Consider the following 19,500-nt stretch of genomic DNA (forward strand, 5'->3'; position numbering starts at 1 on the left):
CTGATACACTGTTGAATATGGAGATCCACGTGATCTACTGATCACTTATGCTTTTAACATATTCATTCTTGGACTATTCCACTCTATTAAACATAACTTGAGAAAATAATAATTTGCCTGCTTTAGGAACTCACAAGAAAGGCAGAACACAATAAAGACACGAAAGCCCAGTAGGACACCTGACTAACATTTGTAAATATTTTCTTTTCAAACAGCAACAGAAGTAGGCAATTCAGATTTAAAAATAAAAAATAGAACAATAAAAATTATTACACCGATCTGTATCATACAATATAAAGAAAAATGGGGAACTGTACTACATATTTACAGTAGTGGATCTAAGACTTCAGAATTTTCCAAACTCTGCAACTGGACCTGCAAGTTAGTTCCTCTTGCATTATAGAATTTCCCCATCTATAAAAATGTAGATAATCATAGAGAAGTCTTTTGTAAGGTACTGATGCCATGTGCTGCACTAAGAACTATGCTAGAACTGTACATTACAGTTATATTTCAATTCACAGCAGAAAATAAATTTTATTAAAATTCTTGGACAAGCACAGAACAGCAGTTCTGAGTAACAGTTGGCAAAAGTCATAATAAACAGACTGTGAGTACTTACTGTCACTGGGGGTGCCTTGCTCTAATAAAAATTGTTGTCCTTCACTCCATTGCCTCTCCAGAAGCTGTTCTATGCTGGCTGCTACTGGGGGCAAATTTTCCCCACAACCATTTCCTGACTGATCATAGCGAATCTGCAAGTTGCTCACAGGGGATCTGTTGAAAATATTGCAATTTATTGTTTAAAGAAAAGGATGAAAGGAAATGTATTAGAAAAAGGCTGTTGAAATTTCTTATCTTATATCAGCTCTTAGCACCTACATATCTTATGCTTCCAAGACTAAGCTAATTCATCAAAATCACTAAGAACTCCTGGTTCTCACTGCCAGGGCTTTAATAAAAGAAAGACACATTATTACAGTGTGAGAATTTATACTGAGAAAGCACATAACCTCTTCTTGCATACAGACTAACAAGACAGTAACTGACAAATAGCATTGAATTAAATTATACAACACACACTTCTACAGCAGGAAACCATTATATGTGGATACACAGGGCATCAACTTTGGGGGCAAAAAAAACAACCCACACCAAACTCCAAACCTTTCCCTGATAAAACTTGGAAAAATAAAACCAATTTCTTAAAAGCATCACATAGAAAGGCCATATATAATTCCACTAACTTGTTCTTAAAACAGTCATGTAAACCCGGACTTTTGAGGGACTACATGAAAATATTATTTCACAAGGGATGCAATGAAAGTTCGAAGTTATCCTCTGCCTGTTCTGTGAACACTTAATATACCTCTTTTTTTACTCATGATCACACACAGTTCAAAGAATAATCCCCTTACCACATGTCTTTTCTCATTCAGGAGAAAATTAATTATTCAGCACACAGCCACTGAGAAAGCTGGCTACCTCTCTCAGGCCCTAGGAGAAGGCTTCTTTTGCATTGGATGGGGCACAATTTAACTTGTGAGCAAAGCCAGATATTCAGTGTATTTCTGACTTGGATTTCTGGTCTCATGTATGCATGGTCCCATTTCTCTACAGGACCACCACCAGAGCCCACTAAAAGCTGGTTCTTGGTTTTGATGTTGGTTGTTTGGGGGGGTAATCAATTCCAGTGAGCTCAGATTCTCAGATATTAGTTATTACTGTAAGCAATTGGTGCCATCATGGGATCACAGCTGTACTGTTGCACCCACAGTGCAGACTTACCAAGAAGACCACCACAGTCCCAGTACGGGACAACATAGAGAGCTCAGGAAATCAGTGTGTTAATTATGATTACCGTAGTAAGCAGTGGTCACAGCACATTAGCTACCTAATGAGTGTCGAGCATTTTGCAGGCACCAGAGCAAAGCGGTTTTTTACGAGAAAAGGTTTTAAGTAGGTGACTTAAGAGCTCTGTTAGGTATTTATAAATAGGTCCTTTTTTGCATACAGGAAGAAAGGAAAGCACTTGTTAAAACAAAAAGCCCTGATGAATGGATAACCAAGGTAGTGTTTTTTGACAAGAGATGACAACACAACAGCACGCAACAGTTCAGCACAGAGACAGCAAAAGTAGTCTTAAAACGGACTGTTTACACGATGTGCTGAAGCAGTAAGAAGGAAAGTTTATGCAGAAACACTCTACACAGAGGTACTACACTTACACTTCACACAAACAACCCACTTCAAAACCAATACAAAACCAGAAAACAAATACATAAAACCACTGAATAACTCCCCCAGAAACTTCTCTCTGTCTGCGTGTTCCTGAGCGGCACATAATGCTACCTTAACAGATTGTGCCATTTGAATTATAGATCACCAACAAAATTCTTGTTGGGCTTTGGACTGCTTCCTATCAATTTTGAAAAGGTAGAAACACTGCAGTACATGATGGTACAACCTCTGCAATCCTTCACTGGAAGCCTGTTACAAGAGAAGGGTAAAAAAAAGTAAAATCCAGACTTCTGTGTATTGCAACATTACTCAGTCTCTCCTCTCTACCAACTGAACCCCTAGCTCATCCTTTAGACAGGATATGGTTCCTGCATGCTAGGGTTGAATCCTTATTCCAAACAGTATTTGATCAGAGTTTCCAACAGGACTATAAAGGTGCTGTCTGCACTGGTCCAATCCTGCCACGGAGATGGGAATCCTGTTTCACACCTTGCCTGCTTTCACAATTGTTTTTTGTTTAAGTTTGGGGTATAGTTACTCATACTATAGAGCATTAATTAGAAGCAATACTGCATTTAGATATAAGCATACATACAGATTTTACTGCAGGTACTACATAACATATTTTTAAATCTAAGGTTAAGTATGGGGTAAAAAAAAGTTTAAGTGCTACCTTGGGAAAAGCAGCGATTCCTTTGCAAAATGGAAACAGCTCACATATACCAGGTATATTTATATTTCTCATATATATATTAAAAGTTAAAATACGGCATCTTAAACATCAAACGCTGTGGTTATATTGGGGTACAAAGATATAACAATATGAATTGGAAATGACCATACAAGCTCATGAGTCACATATGTCTTCTCCGAAGAGCTGCAGTCAGCTGCGTCATCAACAGCAAACAAATGTTCTGCAAGTGTTTTTATTTTAAGCAACTCGCTGAAAATCACATGGTTCTTTCGGAGAACTGTGTTATTTATGTATCTCATAAGTTTCAAAGGGAACAGAGTCAGAACTTGCAGCTAAATAATTTTAAATAGATAAAGCAGGTAACATTCGGAGTTGCAAAGTTTCCAGATAGCAGATTTTTTAAAGTTAGCTTTTTATTCACTATAAACCATATTTTAAGTAACCAGAGTTACTTATTTATTGAAGTGGGGAAGGTGGGGAGTTATCTACACATTTTACAAACCTTGACATACGCGTAATCTTTTTTGTCGCGCAAAGCAGGGGTGAAATTTGCTGACTACTGAACTTAACTGAATGAGTAGGTTTTCTAAATTTTTTCCATGCTAGGTGTTTCAGACTAAGTTTTCCCACCTATCAGTTCTGTTACTACAGCAGCAATTTCTCCCCCTTGCTTTCTCTCACACCACCCCCGCCTCTCCCCCATTTTGGCTTGTTTTTGAACAACACTACTGCCAAGCAAAATCTCTCTCCTCTTTGCAAAGTGCTACAGCTTCTATACACTGCAGGAAGCTTTTCAATTGTGGATTGAGGTGGCCTTTGTATCATCCAGTTTTCCTTAAGCATCCTCATCAAAACCAGTTGGTATTTTACCATGCTGCAAGTGCTGGACTGTATATACCCTGAACATACACACTTTGTAGAAGCATCATATTTAAGTTTACCTTCCCAAGTATTTGACCAAAAGACAGACTGAACACAACTATGATGTATGAAAATCACGCAAAGACCAGGTCTTTGCATATTAACTAAGAAGGCATTAAAACTCATAATTACCACAACATGTATGCATAAGAGGACTATTAAATACATAATCAAAAGTTCTGGAATTTCCTAATTGTTGAGCATTTCCCTTTGCAAAATTCTCTGAACTTCCTTGTCTGTACAGATCAATTTATATGCTAACATAAGTATACATATTTATACTAAGAATACCATCTAAACTGATTTGTAAATTCTCTAAAATTATTTTAGATGCAACACATACTGGAAAACTTAAAAACAAATTCATGACTAGGTAATAACACCTAAGTATTTATAATGGATAATCTCATTACATCCAGAAAGATGTCTTTTGATTAATTAAGGAATAAATACAAGATCAACAACACCAGACATGTACATTAAATTATCTAATTTGGAGATATTTGTTATAAATTACCATAATAAACACATGCTATAGCAATAAAATTCATTATTATAATGCTAATTCTGTGTAACTAGCATTTTTTAGCATTTTATCCTAAAATCTTTTTTCAGGATAAATCTCTTTTTCAGATAAATCTTTTTCATGGTTAGTCCCTAAGAAAAAACATAGTAATCACACTGTAAAATATAACTTATATTGGATTCAGTATAGAAAATAAAGCCCTTTAAAACAAAGATTTTCTTAAAATATACAGAAAATATTACTGAAATATTTAAAACACAATATTGAAATTTTAACAGCAACTATTTTAAAACAAAATAATATTATACAGTTTCAGCAGAATTCTTATCTCAAACTTTTCTAGCAGATGTGAATTGCAGCAGAACAAAAAAATACTTATTTTTTTCTACAGAGAATTATTAAAAAATTTTGAAGTTGTGAGGGAAAAGGAAGAAAATATTTGCTTGGAATTTTTACTGATATTTAATGTTTCACACCATCTTATTCTTGAGATCATTGTTAAGTATATGGGATTTTGGAATTTTTTCAAATATTACTAAACTAAAATTGTGGTAACAAATCTGAGGAGGTAAGTGGTACATACGGATTAAATGACAGATAAATCTCTCTAAAGCAAGATTCCATTTCTTAAATAAAGGAGTAAACTAACTTACCTATAAACCTTAATTTGTAAACCTAATTTCAGTTGATACAAAAATACATTTCAGCACAATTTTAGCTCTCTGGATGCATTAGGGATTTTTTTAGAAGGATATATCAATATAAAAATACATGTATTTATACATGTGTGTTTATATTTTTAAATATATGGGCTTTTAAAACACTTTGGTATTACTGGTAAAAAGACAGAGAAGTTTGCAAATCTTAAAACATTTCCTCTGCCTGCACTCTCCAATGTAAATAATGCTTACCGTGGTGAGAGACTTCCTCTGGGTGATCCTCCTCTGCCAACAAGGCTTCGGCTGTTATCTCCGAGATCTTGATCTGCAGTGTAAATATTTCACAGCTGATAAATCGCCTTTTCTTAGATAAGAGTTTTAATATCTGATGTAGATATTTTAAAAATACCTTCAATCTCAACTTCTAGCTGTAGTTACTGCTGAAGAGTGAATAAGTAACTAGTTTAAGATTGTTGAACTGTAGCATGTAAGGTGTTGTCCTTACACATTTCTGAGGCTGTACCAGGCCATGGATTATGTTCACTTCTTTCATTCCTTTCAGTTTTACAGCACAGAAGCGTGGTTTGCATTTGCAGTACCCTCCCCTCAGCCACTTTTAATTTGTACGGTGAAAGTAATGAATCACAGCTGTGGACAGCTAATCTGTATGCTTATCACAGCAAATCCTGATGCTCTGTATTTTTTTAACACTTTGCATCCCAAAACAACTCATAAAATATATAACGTATTAAACTTACTGCTGCCATCTAACAAGCACACGTTATTCTGCAAATTTACTGAAAACTTTATGAAAGCGTATAATTCACTAATTCCTATTTATAAGCAAAGCATAGGAAAGCCCCTTGCTAAAAAGGTAGTAAAACAAACAAAAAAGGCCTCATTAAATATACGAAAACGTTTTGCTTGGAAGGACTCAAAAGGGTTATTTTCCCTATGGCCTCTCAATAAAATAACCCTATCTGCCCCCTTCAAGGTTGCCCTCCCCCTATTCTGAGTCAAGCGACCTCCGACCCCTTGGAGGGCAAAGACATGACTGATCCATTCTTGGTAAACTGCTAAACTCATTCCCTTCCCCCAAACAGGCATGACTACTACGACATGTCAACAAATCCTTACGGAGGGATTGAAACAAAGCAAAGCCAGCGGCTCATTAAAACCGCAGCAGAGAGCCTGCGGTACCAAATGCCAATCGGTAAATATTCACAAGATTATTAAATGCTGCACAAGTTCTCTAACGGGATCTCTTTCACACGAACTTGTATGTAATGCAATTTCATGAATTATGCAAATAAAGGTTTCAACTATTCACGACAAAACCCAGAGCTGTGTCACTCCGGTTGCAAAGAGCTGGGAACTGAGCGCATCAATCACAGGAGTCACAAGAGACACTGGTGCATTCCTGCCTGCTGATGGCTCTGCTTAAACATTTACATTTCACACACCGAGGGGAAAAAAAGGGGGAAGGAAACCTGCGCTGTTCCACAGAACAACTGAGAATTTACTTCCAACACAGAGCAACTTTGTACAGACATTTAATAACCGAAAGTTGAGCAGAAATCAAAAATACAATTTAACAACCTTTTTAAAAACAAGGAGTTCTGTGAAGCTGCACATGTGCACCAGCAGAGGAAGCTTACCTGCTTGGCTGTTTTCAGACTGAGCTATAAGCGCTGCCATGGCTGAATTTGGATTCAGCCTATTGCCGTACATGTTGGATGGAGGCAGACTGAGAGAAGATCCAGGTAGGGTGTTTGCCTGCAAGAAACCAATTACAACTTGAATCTTTTTTTTAAAACAGGGAGAAATGCTAAATGTATTTTAAAGAAGCCTTCTTAATGTACATTTATTATATTTGTAAGTTGAATGCTTTTTAAAACAATGTATTTAAAAGAAAGAAATGTTTCCCATTTTTAAGTATAGAAATAGAATTGCAGTACTTTGAAAAACAGATCAGGTTTTAAAGTGTGTTGTACTTGTGGCTGGCAAGATCTTTTAATTAAAGAAAACCCTTCTAATAAACAACTACTGTAGCAAATATTAATACCTAAAGTGCATTTTAAAACAACCACAGTTTGCAGAACAGTCAGACTTCCTTGTGATCCTGAAGTATGCACTCAATGCTAGGACTTAGTAGCATGGCGACCATGTGGTTATCCTACTAATTATTTAATCTTATTAAACCATTTACAAAATAAGGGCAGGTAGACAACAGATGTCTCACAAATGCTTGGGTTCCTTACATCACAAGCCGGCTGTGGAGGTCAAAAGGTCCAACTTTCAGCTCTACAGTTTAACTACACAGAGCCATATTTCCTTTGCTCGACTCCGTCATTAGTAAAACGTGCACAGTATTTTGTTACTTCCTATTTTGATAGACTTGGAAGCCTGGTGGTTTTTTGTTTTGTTTTGTTTTTATTTTAAAGAACGCAAACAGCCATTACAAGTATGTTTTCTATACAATAGGGGGCTCCGGGAACCACAGCTTTGCCCTGACCCCATATAAGGAACTGTATTTTTGGCAGTTGGCCAGCTCTACTTATTGAAGAGCTCCCAAAGTTTGTGTTCATTCATGTTGCTAACCACAATTCTGAAGGTCTCTGCTGGGACTTGTGCCAAACAAGCGAAAATGAACCCTTAAACAGATGAAGCTAAGGAGGCTGGCCAAAATCTTGCATAATCCAATGCAATAAAAATACCTTCTTCCTTGGCTGCTTATGCTTTTTCCCTTTCGAAGAAAAAAAGATTTGTGTCAAATGCTAAGTTGCAGAGACAGGCAATCAAAGAAATAAAGGCAGAGCTGCTTATTTTAAAGGCATTTTCCTACCTGATAAAAAAATTATTTCAGAACAAAGAAAATATTTCAAGGGGGGTGGGTGTGGAATCAAAGATCCACAAATCTGTGTGATCACTGGTTTTAAAATCAATCTTCTAAGAAAATGTAAACAATTTTTACAAATGAAACTTTCTTTAAAAAACAAAAAATAGAAGGTAAACCATAAGGAACTCAATTTGTGGGACATTTTGACATGCATAACTGCACACAAGAGACAGGGGAAACATACTGGTTATTACAGCAAAATATTACAGAGTATAAACTATGTCTCTGGAAAGAATCACACACTACCATTAATTTCTGGCTTTCTGCCAACATATTAAACTTGATGAATGGACTTTTATGAATTCACACAACTGTTTTCAATGATGCTTTATTTACTATATACTGGTGAGAAATTGTGCCTGATATTTACATTCTTCTACTGTCACAAAGTTAGAAAAAGCCACAAGTAATTGCTTACAATGATCAGGGGTTTATTCATTTTTCAGTTTATAGGTATGTGCAGGATTGCTAAACATTGAAACACAGTGTCACTTCAAATCTGGCTGTTACTTCTGGGGGGGTTTGTTGGGGAGTTTTTTAAGAATTGCGTATCTTTAGTAGAATTAATATGAATTATTTCTAAGTCTTAAAAATAATGCAGGCATTTCCACCTCCCCAGGTACAACACCTTCCAGAAATACAATACATATCAGTACTGTGACACTGACAGACAAAGGCAGCAATACTGCACAGCTCCTGCTCTTTTCCTTAACAAATGCCTGAAGGGCAGTTCCAACTCAACCATTATTGTTCCTAGCAACCTTCAGCTCTTTTCCCCTCAAAACCAAACAAACTTCAGTCAAATCCTTTCACTGATAAAACCTGACAGAATGGAGTATTAAGAGATTCAATCAGTATTATCCTTCACCATACCTGAAAGACCAGACTAGCAAAATAAAAGTTTATATGATGTTATGAGTTCTACTAATACAGCTGGGGGGGGGGGGGCTGGGGAAGGGAGGGAGTGGTGGTATTTAAACTCCAAACACTAGTCCTTATTTCTGTTTAGTTATACAGTATTTCCCCTAAACGATTTCTTTTAATTCTAGTAAGTGTATGTACTGCTCACATTTTACACAGAAGCTTCTATACTTAGCTCTCAGTCCATGCAATTCACTGCAAGGCTGCTTAAAACTGTGCAACAGCAAGTATATAGTAATTTATGATGGCAGGGTAGCTATAATCAGCAAGGGGAACACATGTTTATTTGACTGAAACACACACAAATATCTTTAAGAACTTTCGGAATGTACCTAAGTATCTTGACGGGAGTTGCTAAAGTTTGTTGAGTAACTATCACATCACAAAGCAGAAGACATCAAAGGAATTAAACGTTTGCTATGTGGGTTGATATAACAGATCAAAAGAAGGATTTAAACAATATCTAAGAACTTGCGTTTTCACAAGTGGTGGTTTCACCCTAAACTTTACCCCTGTTTATACTTCAAAATAATAGTAAAGGTGTCCTACAAGTTGGAACTATAGAAGTTCCAATGCTATCCTGCATCCTATGCAACTCTTAAAGCAAAAAAGACACAGTAAAATTGTTCAAGTAAGTTGAAGGCAAATAAAAAACCTTTGAAAATACCTTTTTAACATGGCAATGTAAAATGACAAGAATAATGATTTGTGAAGCTTTCTTATGTATGTGACGACTTCATCTGACAAGGAAGTAGAGAAGGTGGAGGAGCGCTACATTATTTAAAGGTGAAATAGGAGCTTCATGTTTCACTCACAGTCGAAACAAGCTGTAGCAAGCATTTATTGAAAATGCCCAATCATCCTGTCAATACATATTAAGGTCACAGGACTGACACATGTTCTAAAATGCAGAACTTTTAAGGCTGTATTATTCTTTATTTCAACTGTTTCTATTTGAACACTCAACACAATACATGATCAAAATGTATGAACTAATAAAAGCCCAACACTACTAAGTATTTATTTTGAAAAGGCAGCAAAATTTCCTGAAAATATTTTAGCAGAAGGATTTAAGCCCATCTAGAGGTATAAAACACACTGCTTTCCTTTATGGCATGTTCAATAAATCAGTAAAGCCATAAGCAGCAGAGCAGCACGGAGGGACGATGCACTGTAATTCAGAGAATGCCCACGTGCAACAAGAAATGATTGATATTTGACTGATGCTTAAAAACACTTCCTCTACAGCAAGAGAGAAAGTACAAGCATATTCTTCTAATTAAAGAACAAGACTTGCAAGTTAACTACTTTTAACTCATATATATAAATATCCACCAAAATATTTAGAATAGTTTTATATTTGTTTGCATGACTCCAGTACTATTTAACAGTATGACTATAAAGTTTCCAAAGGATTCATATCTGAACATTCACTCGTATCTGAAATTTTCCAGGGGAAGCAGCCTCTTCAATCAAAAGTTGTATGTTCTTTAAGAAAAAAAAACCAAAGGGGAGAAAAATGAGACAATACTTAGCTATACGCAATCAGATTGGATATCAAAACTTTGAGACTCTTTGAACATGCCTTTTCCCCCCAATTCTTTTAAGTTTTATGCTATGAAATATTTTCTGATACCAGGCCTCATTTCTGTCTCAGCTCCACACCAGTAAGGTTTTAATACTCAGCGTGTGATGAGAGATGAAACCAAGTGTGAACAACTTTTGGGTCCCATGAGTAGGCTGACTGTTGAAGCTGTCAGGTTCAATTGCATCATTCCACATTATTCAATGCCCCAAACTGCTCCCTAATTGTTAGAGGCTTAACATATTCAAAACCATTGTTTAGGCTAATGCTGAAATGCCTACAGTTGAGTTTCCATAAAGAAAGGGGAGGGATTTAATTGTAGTTAAACCATTACTGAACTCTCCTCCTTTCATGATAGGGCAACAGGGATGGCCGGAACAACCAATTCCAAGACAGCTTCTTAATCAGTTTATATCCAATCAACACCCCTTTTCCCCTCTGCTTTAAAAATTGTCAGTGCTATATTGTAGCTTTGTATTATATCATCATAATGCTTTACAGTTAGTGGCACACCACCTAATTACCTATTTCCACCAATATTTATTTGTCAAAAATAATTTCAAAGGTTAATTTTATTTCTTGTTTAAAATAAAAACATATAATTGTTCCTGTGGTTGGGGTCACACCATTTACCAATCATACCAGGTTCTCCATCACAGCACAATGCTGTGAGATGAAGTGCAGAACTCCCCCTTGCTCCTACCAATACAAAGTGAAGAAATAAAGAGCATTAGATATGCTACTAACAACTACTTATGGCCAACTACTACTGAAATCATACAAAAAATTTTGATGCAGATGAAATTTAAAGCTAAATTTTCAGCAAGCTGTTCTGCTACCCTTCTGAGATATTACGAACACTTTCCATGCATGTCTAGCTTCATGAAATATGGAAGGAGATTCAAGCACAGGACCAAGTGTTAGCATCAGTTTACTTCATCTACAAGACATCTTAAGCTGATACATTTTGGTCTATGCCAAGCAACATTTATCTGAACAATGTATTAATTAATTAAAACCTGCATCGAATTTAAATGAGATTAGGTATGAACACATATTCATTCTAGACATAATTATAATAAAAAAAATTATAATGTGCATATATAAAAATTATTTTCTTTTCTTGAGAGGTGAAAAGAGCTGCCTATCAAGTGACAGCAGTAGAAGCAACCTTGCCTGGTGTTTCCTAGATTAATTTGGGCAAGTGAAGAAATACTATTTTAATTCCTAAAATTTTTATGGCCTTTGCTTGGGTATTGAAGGCAATGGGAAGAATATGCTACTGCTTCCTTTTTTTCTTCCAGTACTTATGGTACAACCTTTAACTGCATTTAGAAGAGGTGAGGGAACCACCAATATCCATCATCACTTGCCTCCTGTGACCATCAGCTGTTCAATACAAAGATGAGTACTGCCACATCAACACCTTCTCATGCATTACTTCCTGCAACACAACCCTTGAATATTTTCACCACAAATACGGAATTTGCTTAGAAATCTTAGAATACTTATCAAGATCTTGTTTCCAATGGAAGAACAAAAATCTAAATACCTGTTTATTTTCCTATATGCCAAGAAACATAGACGGAAAATAACACAAAATCTTCAATAAAATACTATTTCCACATTTCTTCTGAAAATTATCACCTGACTTTTCAAAACAACTAGCACAACACAGAACAATATTAATCTGTAGCATTATAATTACTATTCATATATTTTAACTAAACTGATACTTTTATTTACATCTTTTTAATATATGTTTTGGCTGTCATAAATTATAAGTTGAACGTAACTAAATTTCAAGCAAACAATATTGACCACTTGACTACAACAGCTTACACTACTGATGACTGGAATCAGAGTGAATTTTTACAGCAAACCTCACCTCACCTGCTATCACACATCACCAGTGCGAATCAAATGCAAACATTCACTGTGGTTTTTTTACACATTCATTCTATGAATGCAACACTGAGATTGAAAAGATAGCCCTCCCATACTGCCATCATTACCATCCAAGCACTCTGAACCTCTTAAAGTTTGGGGATTTTTTAAAACAGATAATCAAGGTCCAATTACACAATAAGTGTTTTCGCTACCTGGCTGAAATAAAAGAACTAACTGAAAAGTATAATTAGGAGGTCGGAAAAGTTAAAATGAAATCAGAAAAAGGGTTTACAATGTCTTAGAAGAAAAGAGCAACTTTTCATTCAAAAATAAGAAGAATATTAATTACAAGTGTACAAACTGTCAGAATTTAAATCTGTCAGGAAAACTGTATTTGTGACATCATTCCATAGATATAATATTCACTAGTACTTTTCCTGTTTGCAGCAAAAATAAATCCTGTGAACTTCTAGCTGCAATGAAGACTCTAGCTTATGAACAAGCTAATAATCAAATACTGTCTTTGAGAATCAATTGTTTCGATTAAATGTACAAATAAATCCTTCCATTAAATGAAGCCATCTAATCTTCAAACAGCAGCACTAAAGTGTTTTCCAAGAAAGGCATGAATGAATACAACTGGGAAACACAGTGGGATTTGAAAGTCAAAATGAAAAATTAATGGCACACCTACAGAAACTAATTTATACCTCTGCCCAGTGTACAACAAGGGCACATAAAGTCATTAAAAACCACATGGATAGAAGGCCTATCTTCCAATAATGTGAAAACACTATAACCTCAAATGTAGTACCACTCTGCTCCTCTCTTTCATGTTAACTAACTAGGTATTATATAAGATTTTAACCAATTAAAATCTATTTATTTATATAGGAGACATAAAAAAGAGACTTGTACAAAATCTTACAAGAATGCTACCTCATTAAGAGGTCTTTTTTGTTTGGTTGGTTTTGTTGTTTAGGCTTTTGTTTTGTTGAGGGTTTTGGTTTGTTTTTTAAAGGAGGCTTTGCAGAGATAAGACCCTGCGATTCCTCCACAGACCTAACTGAAAACAGAGCTATCATTTCAACACAAAGCCCTTTTACCTTTAAGGTGGTTGCTCTATCGTTTCCATCTACCTCTGTCTTCATAGCACCTAAACTGTATGTGCTCTACAAAGACATGGAAGCACTGTCATGTGTTGGGGCCCTCCCCCCTGCCATGTGGGGTGCTGGGAGAGGGGCCCTGGGGGGGAGACACGGGGTTTCCCTGCCCCTGGTCAACCTCATTCCCCATTGGTTGTTTTGTGTTCCCTGCACAGGCAAGGACCCTCGGGTCCCGTGATTGAGCAGTTCCTCGGCAGAGCCCCGGCCATGCAGCTGGAGAAATAAACATCTCTGGAACATCTATCAAGAATCGGTCCATATGTATATTCTTTCCACGGGCCTCGTTGTCTGATACACGTGACGCCGTATCCCCGCTGTAACAAATGGCGGGTAATGCAAGCAGAACGATCCCCAATCCCTAAGGACAGCGACTGATTTGTGAGTAAACTCTGGATTTCTCTTCTTGTTTTTGTTTTGCTGTTTCATCTCTAAACTATGGAGGAGCCATGGAAAGACTCTTGGCTCTCCGAGCTGCATATGGACATTTATCTGAAACTTGAAAAGATTCTTGAACAACGATTTGTAAATTCTAGCTTAATTCAAGCTCAAAAGGAATTGAAACATTTCCTGGCATGGTTGTTTAAGAACTTTTTCTACGTTTCTTGGGATTTAATTCTTACCAAAGACTTTTGGAAGACCATTTGGACACAGTTAATTTTTAAGTCAAAATATATGCTGATGGAAGAATATTTTCATGAATATTATTTAATTACCGAGACTGTTGAGCAATGTCAGCTGTGTCTCGGTGAAGGGAAGTGTGCCTCAAAGTCCGTGCGACCCAGGCCACGTGGACCAAGCACACTGCGAGCAGCAGCGAGGCAGTTCCCGTGCACAGGTGGAGCGGCGCGAGCTGCAGTGTCAGCAGCAGAGCGAGGCGCGGCGGGAGCGGCGCGACCCAGCAGTGCCGGCCCGGCCCCGCGCAGCGCGTGGTGGAGCGAGCCCCGTGAACACCCGACTGAGAGGGGCGGCGCGCGGGTGGCGGCCAGCGGTGATGGCGGCGGAGCGGAGCCGCGCCAAACCGAAACGCGCGCTGGAGCAGGGTGCGGGGGGGTCGTCGCTCAGGGGCCCGGCCGAGACATGGGCACAGCCCCAGGCAGCAGCAGCGCAGCTGAGAGCAGAGGCGGTGACAGCACACGGGGAGCTGAGCGGTGCAGCCCGGCCCAGCCTGCGCCGCCCCGAATGCGACCCCGGGAAGAGCGTGCAGGCACGAGCAGCCCCAGCGGTCCCGGCAGCACTGACAACCCCAGCAGCTCCAATGCGGGAGCGACCAAAAGCAAAGAGAAAGCAAAAACGCAGCCAGACAGAAAACAGCAGCCACTCGGAAAAAGGAAAAAATCATCGTAGCTAAGGTTTTAGGAATAGTAAAATGGTATAACGTTAAACAAAATTACGGTTTTATAACGAGATGTGACAACCAGCAAGACATATTCGTTCACAGAACTGCTATTAAAAAGAATAACCCTGAAAAATGCATCCCAAGCTTGGGAGATGGAGAGGTGGTGGAATTCAAAATTGTAAAAGGTAGAAAAGGGTTACAAGCAGCAGAGGTCACTGGGCCTGATGGTGTTTCTGTAAAAGGCAGTATTTTTGCTAAAAATCATAGTCATGTTAGACAATATCTGCATTATAAGCCCCCCCTACAGTCTCCCTTTCCTAATCCCACCTTTCCCTTTTACCCTATATCCTATTACCCCCAGTGTATTCCCAATCCAATTTTTCACCCATGGTTTCCCTCACAAAACCATGCCTTTGCCAATTGTTTCCCCAAAAATCCCTTTCCAATGCTGAGTGGGGGATGATGAGGGGGAGGGAAGAAATTAACTATTGTTGTTTAGAGTTCCAACAGGTACAAAGAGAAGAAACCCTCTCCTGCCTCAGTTTCCCCACAAAGCATGCCCAGGGAGTCCTGTCTCCCTTCTGTTAGCGTTAAGATATTCCAGAGAATCTGTTTGGACATTTAAAGACTGAGGAGGGTGGCTTGTTTTGTGTTGAAACTGTCCTTGTTATCTCATGTTTATCCAGTTGTTTTCAATAGTAAGTTTTAAATCTCTTTTTGTTAAAAATAAACGGGTGAAATGTTGGGGCCCTTCCGCTGCCGTGGGATCCTGGGAGAGGGGCCCTGGGGGGGAGGCACGGGGTTTCCCTGCCCCTGCTCAGCCTCGTTCCCCATGGGTTGGTTTGTGTTCCCCTGCGCGGGCAAAGCAGCTCGGGTCCCGTGACTGTAGCAGTTCCTTGGCAGAGCCCGGCCATGCAGCTGGAGAAATAAACATCTCTGGAACATCTACCAAGAATCGGTCCATATGTATTTCTTTCCACAGGCCTTGCTGTCTGATACACCATGTTGAAGTATCTGCACTGTAGCAATCGTGCCCATGAATCTGTTTTACTTAAGAACTTTAATCTATATATGAGGAATCTCAATTGACTAGCAGAAAAAAATACTTTATTAGGCAACAAACTCAGTATACCCATAGAGGAATCTATTTTCTTCATACAACTATTCCAAAGAAAGCCGGACACTTGCAATATGGGGAATAATGGATCTGAGAGAAACGTAACTACTTTCAAGACCATCTGTAATTTCAAAAAGAGTAATAATAAAGAATCACCTACTTATTCACAAGCACAGACATTTTAACTATCTAAATAAACATCAACAGTCTTTGCTATTTAAGTGATGAAACAAACACCTTCAGTAGCAGAATTGCTGCTGTGCAAAAATGCTTGTAAGATTCTCAACATTTATACAAGGCCTATAAGGACACTGCCTCAGCAACCAACTCTGCAGCTTGCAACAAACACACACCACGTATACTTAAAATCTTTTTCAAGTAAGACCTAAACATTCAGTTTCATCTAAATAGTTTTATTATTTCCATTGCATACAAACTAGAAAATTTCACACTTTTTAGATTCAACACCATTATTATTGTCTCAGGCAGCTAAATTGAACTAGTGCTACACTCAGTTCAACGAAGAGGTCAATGTGCCTCAGTTGCCTGGAGACTGATGGTTGCTACAGCAGCACCAGATAAGCCAAGCTAAATAAGCTTCAGCTTGAAGGCAGAAAACATTTATTGCTGGACCGAAACATTGATGCAGTTGTCTCAGCATGTGGCACTGTGCAAAACCAGGCAACTGCCTTTCAGACTACCTCTGTATTGCACAAGTCTACATGAAGACAAGCTTTCTGAAGCAAGAGGAAAACAAGATTTTCATTGGGCTAAATACAAGATTACTTGCAACTATGATTCCTTTGTTCTTCTAGTTGAGTCACATGTTAGAAGGAATTTTCCCTCTGGCTGTAAATTCTTCCTCCTTGCTACTCTCCTCCTCCCCCACCCCAAAAATCCTCAGTTAGATTGCGTGAAAAGAAAATTAGATTTTTACCTGTTTTGCCCAGAAGTAACTAGAAATTAAAACAGCTTTTAAGTGAGAAGCAAGAAAATTTCGATGGAAAAACTTTTGCTAGTACAGTTCTTTCACATTTTTTATTTTTCAAGACTCAAATTTAAGTGGCCGTGACACAAATATGATTTAGTAGATTTGGAAGGGAAGTCTCTGTTTTGCACTGACATCCTACACCACAGTATCAAACCTCTCTGTCTACAACATACTGAAGGATGCATTTAGCACTTTCCAAATCTAGAAGCGCTGGCAATTTCCCATGGCAGTGAGTCCCAAAGATGAGCAGCATACTCTGTTAAGAACATTTCTTTTTGTTCTGGATATGCTGACATTTCCTTTTGTACCTTTTTGTTAAGTTATAAGCTAAGGAGAACCAAATAATTTCAGCATCTGAACAGCCTGTGATCCATGTTGATATTTTACCTTTGACCCAGTGCATAGGAGCCTCTTTCAAGAGACTTTATCATCAAGAGGTATTTTGATAGTAACATAAAATATTTTAATTGGTTTTCATGTATCCAGCATTTCAATCGATTAGAGAATTCTAGTACCACAGTAAGGATCTAATTTCCTTTTTCTGGAAGCATGCTGCTTAAACCATGCAACATCATTACTTCCAGATGTTTTATTAGTCTCTTTTTAATTATCACTCATTATAGGTAATACAAACCAAAAAAAAACCTAAAACACCAAAAAAACACCCAACAAACAAACAAACAACACCCCACCCCCAGCCCCCCAAACAAACAACATACTCTGTATGAAAATGTATAACCTGAACTTAAAAAATGAACCAACTTAGATGTTTTGGAGAAATTTAGCAATTTATTAACATATTGTCATAATTGCTGTCTATGCTTTACCTTAATGACTAATTACTAAGAAGTGAGAGGTTTCACCACAAGGCACCCACCAAATATGCAGTAGAAGTCTATACTATCTGCACCCTGGACTTCGTAATAGCTGACTTCCTAAGAGCTCTTATAGGATTCAGTATCTCAATGATTTCTATGTTAAGGAACATAGAAAGTGGCCTGAAAAAAATGTAAAAAGAGAGTTCTTCTTAAGTTCTGGAAATCATCTCTGATTACACGTCTAATGCAGTTTAATATAATTATGCTAGGTTCCTTTGCACTGCAAAAAAAAAGGATTCAATCCTTAAATTAGTTTGCTGAGATCATGTCAACGTCTCTAGTTTTAAGAGGTTGTGATCCAAAGGTGTCTGCAGAAGTATTACACTAACTCTTAACTTACATACGGTTGTGATGTGCATCTTTGGGAGCAGAGCAGGGACTCATTTAAGCAGCCAACCATCTAATGCAGGTCACATCTGTCACACCCCAAAGTCCTAGAACTGAAGACAGCTCGGGTTTTTCTCTGTGTATTTATTCTACTCACCAAAGAAAAGCTGATTAAACACTGATAGCTGATAGACCTGCCATTTTCTGGAGTATCCACACGGAGGATGGCCCAGAAACGTCCTTTAAAAGACTGCAGTCTGCCCAGCTCTAGCAAACTTCAGATGCTTAACTTGAAACAAACCAACCTATCTTCCTTCCTTCCTTCCTTCCTCACTTTAAAAAAACCAAATCCAAACCAGCGGGAAACAGGTTACGGTTCTCTGAACAAGACTGGGAAACAAAAGTGGACGAAGGAGTATCTTCCTTGGCCATACTGACTTTAAGAATGCAATATCCATAATTTGAGGTTACAACTGTAAAGTTAGAAGCAATATCAATCAGGTAGGTGCATTTTACTGTCCCATGAAAATGCCCAGACTCCCCTCCTGCAGACTTGAAAAAAACCCTCTCAACTTGAATTTTCAGCAAAGGAACATCTACTTGTTTAAGATGTACTATTAAGTTCCTTCATAATTCCACCCCTCTTGTGGAAGGTATTAATAAGATTGCTCCCAAAACTGCTCCTAACTTCTCTGTTGGAAGGAACGAAAACTAAGAATAGAGTTCCTATTTCCTGTCTTTTCATTTATTTTCCCGTGAGTGCCAGAACATAAAATAAAAAGGACAAGAAAGTTCCCTTGATAGCATGCAAAATGAGGAGCAGACTTAAACTATGACAAGGAAAAAAACCACTAAAACAGGAAGCCAAAAATAGTGTAGACTAGTAATTTGGAGAAAGAGCAGGGGACCACAGAGATCCAAAATTAGGGACTATATTAATTCAGAAAATGAGAAAATAAAAACCACAGGACAGATGCATCTGAAACATCATGTGCCCTACATTCAGAACCTGAAGAGATCTCAGAATTCCTTAGCTTTCACATTCCTCTGTTGTTAACAAGTAACTCCAAATCTACTGGAAAAAAATGAGCCTTATCTTTCCCTAGAAGCTGGATCAGACAAAGGAGGATAACCACCTCTACATGAATGCTAAAGAAACCCTGCTGCTTTTGTACTGTTCCTAAGGGAAGTAAAGCCAAAGGAACTTTAGGACAATGGAAGTGATAAAAAGCAAACTTCTTTCACTCAGAATTGCAACTGAGCAGCAGCACCTACCTTCCCAATTATCACATCTGCACCCTGAGGCAGTAGTTGATTACACTATGTTGAAGTGGACCTATCATGCCATC

General features: G+C 37.9%; 1 protein-coding gene across 7 annotated transcripts in view; it reads right to left on the reverse strand.

Moving 5' to 3' along the window:
- MLLT10 (MLLT10 histone lysine methyltransferase DOT1L cofactor) overlaps nt 1-19,500 on the reverse strand; it is a 127,792-nt gene that overhangs the window by 12,110 nt on the left and 96,182 nt on the right. For all 7 annotated transcript variants that reach the window (XM_069006662.1, XM_069006667.1, XM_069006665.1 and 4 more), the window contains 3 exons: nt 6,700-6,817; nt 5,294-5,366; nt 623-777 (listed from right to left, as the gene is read on the reverse strand). In XM_069006662.1, the coding sequence (XP_068862763.1) occupies nt 623-777; nt 5,294-5,366; nt 6,700-6,817 (346 nt within the window). The remainder of the gene's footprint in view (nt 1-622; nt 778-5,293; nt 5,367-6,699; nt 6,818-19,500) is intronic.

Source organism: Aphelocoma coerulescens, chromosome 2 (assembly GCF_041296385.1).
Source record: "Aphelocoma coerulescens isolate FSJ_1873_10779 chromosome 2, UR_Acoe_1.0, whole genome shotgun sequence".
NCBI classification, from domain to species: domain Eukaryota; kingdom Metazoa; phylum Chordata; class Aves; order Passeriformes; family Corvidae; genus Aphelocoma; species Aphelocoma coerulescens.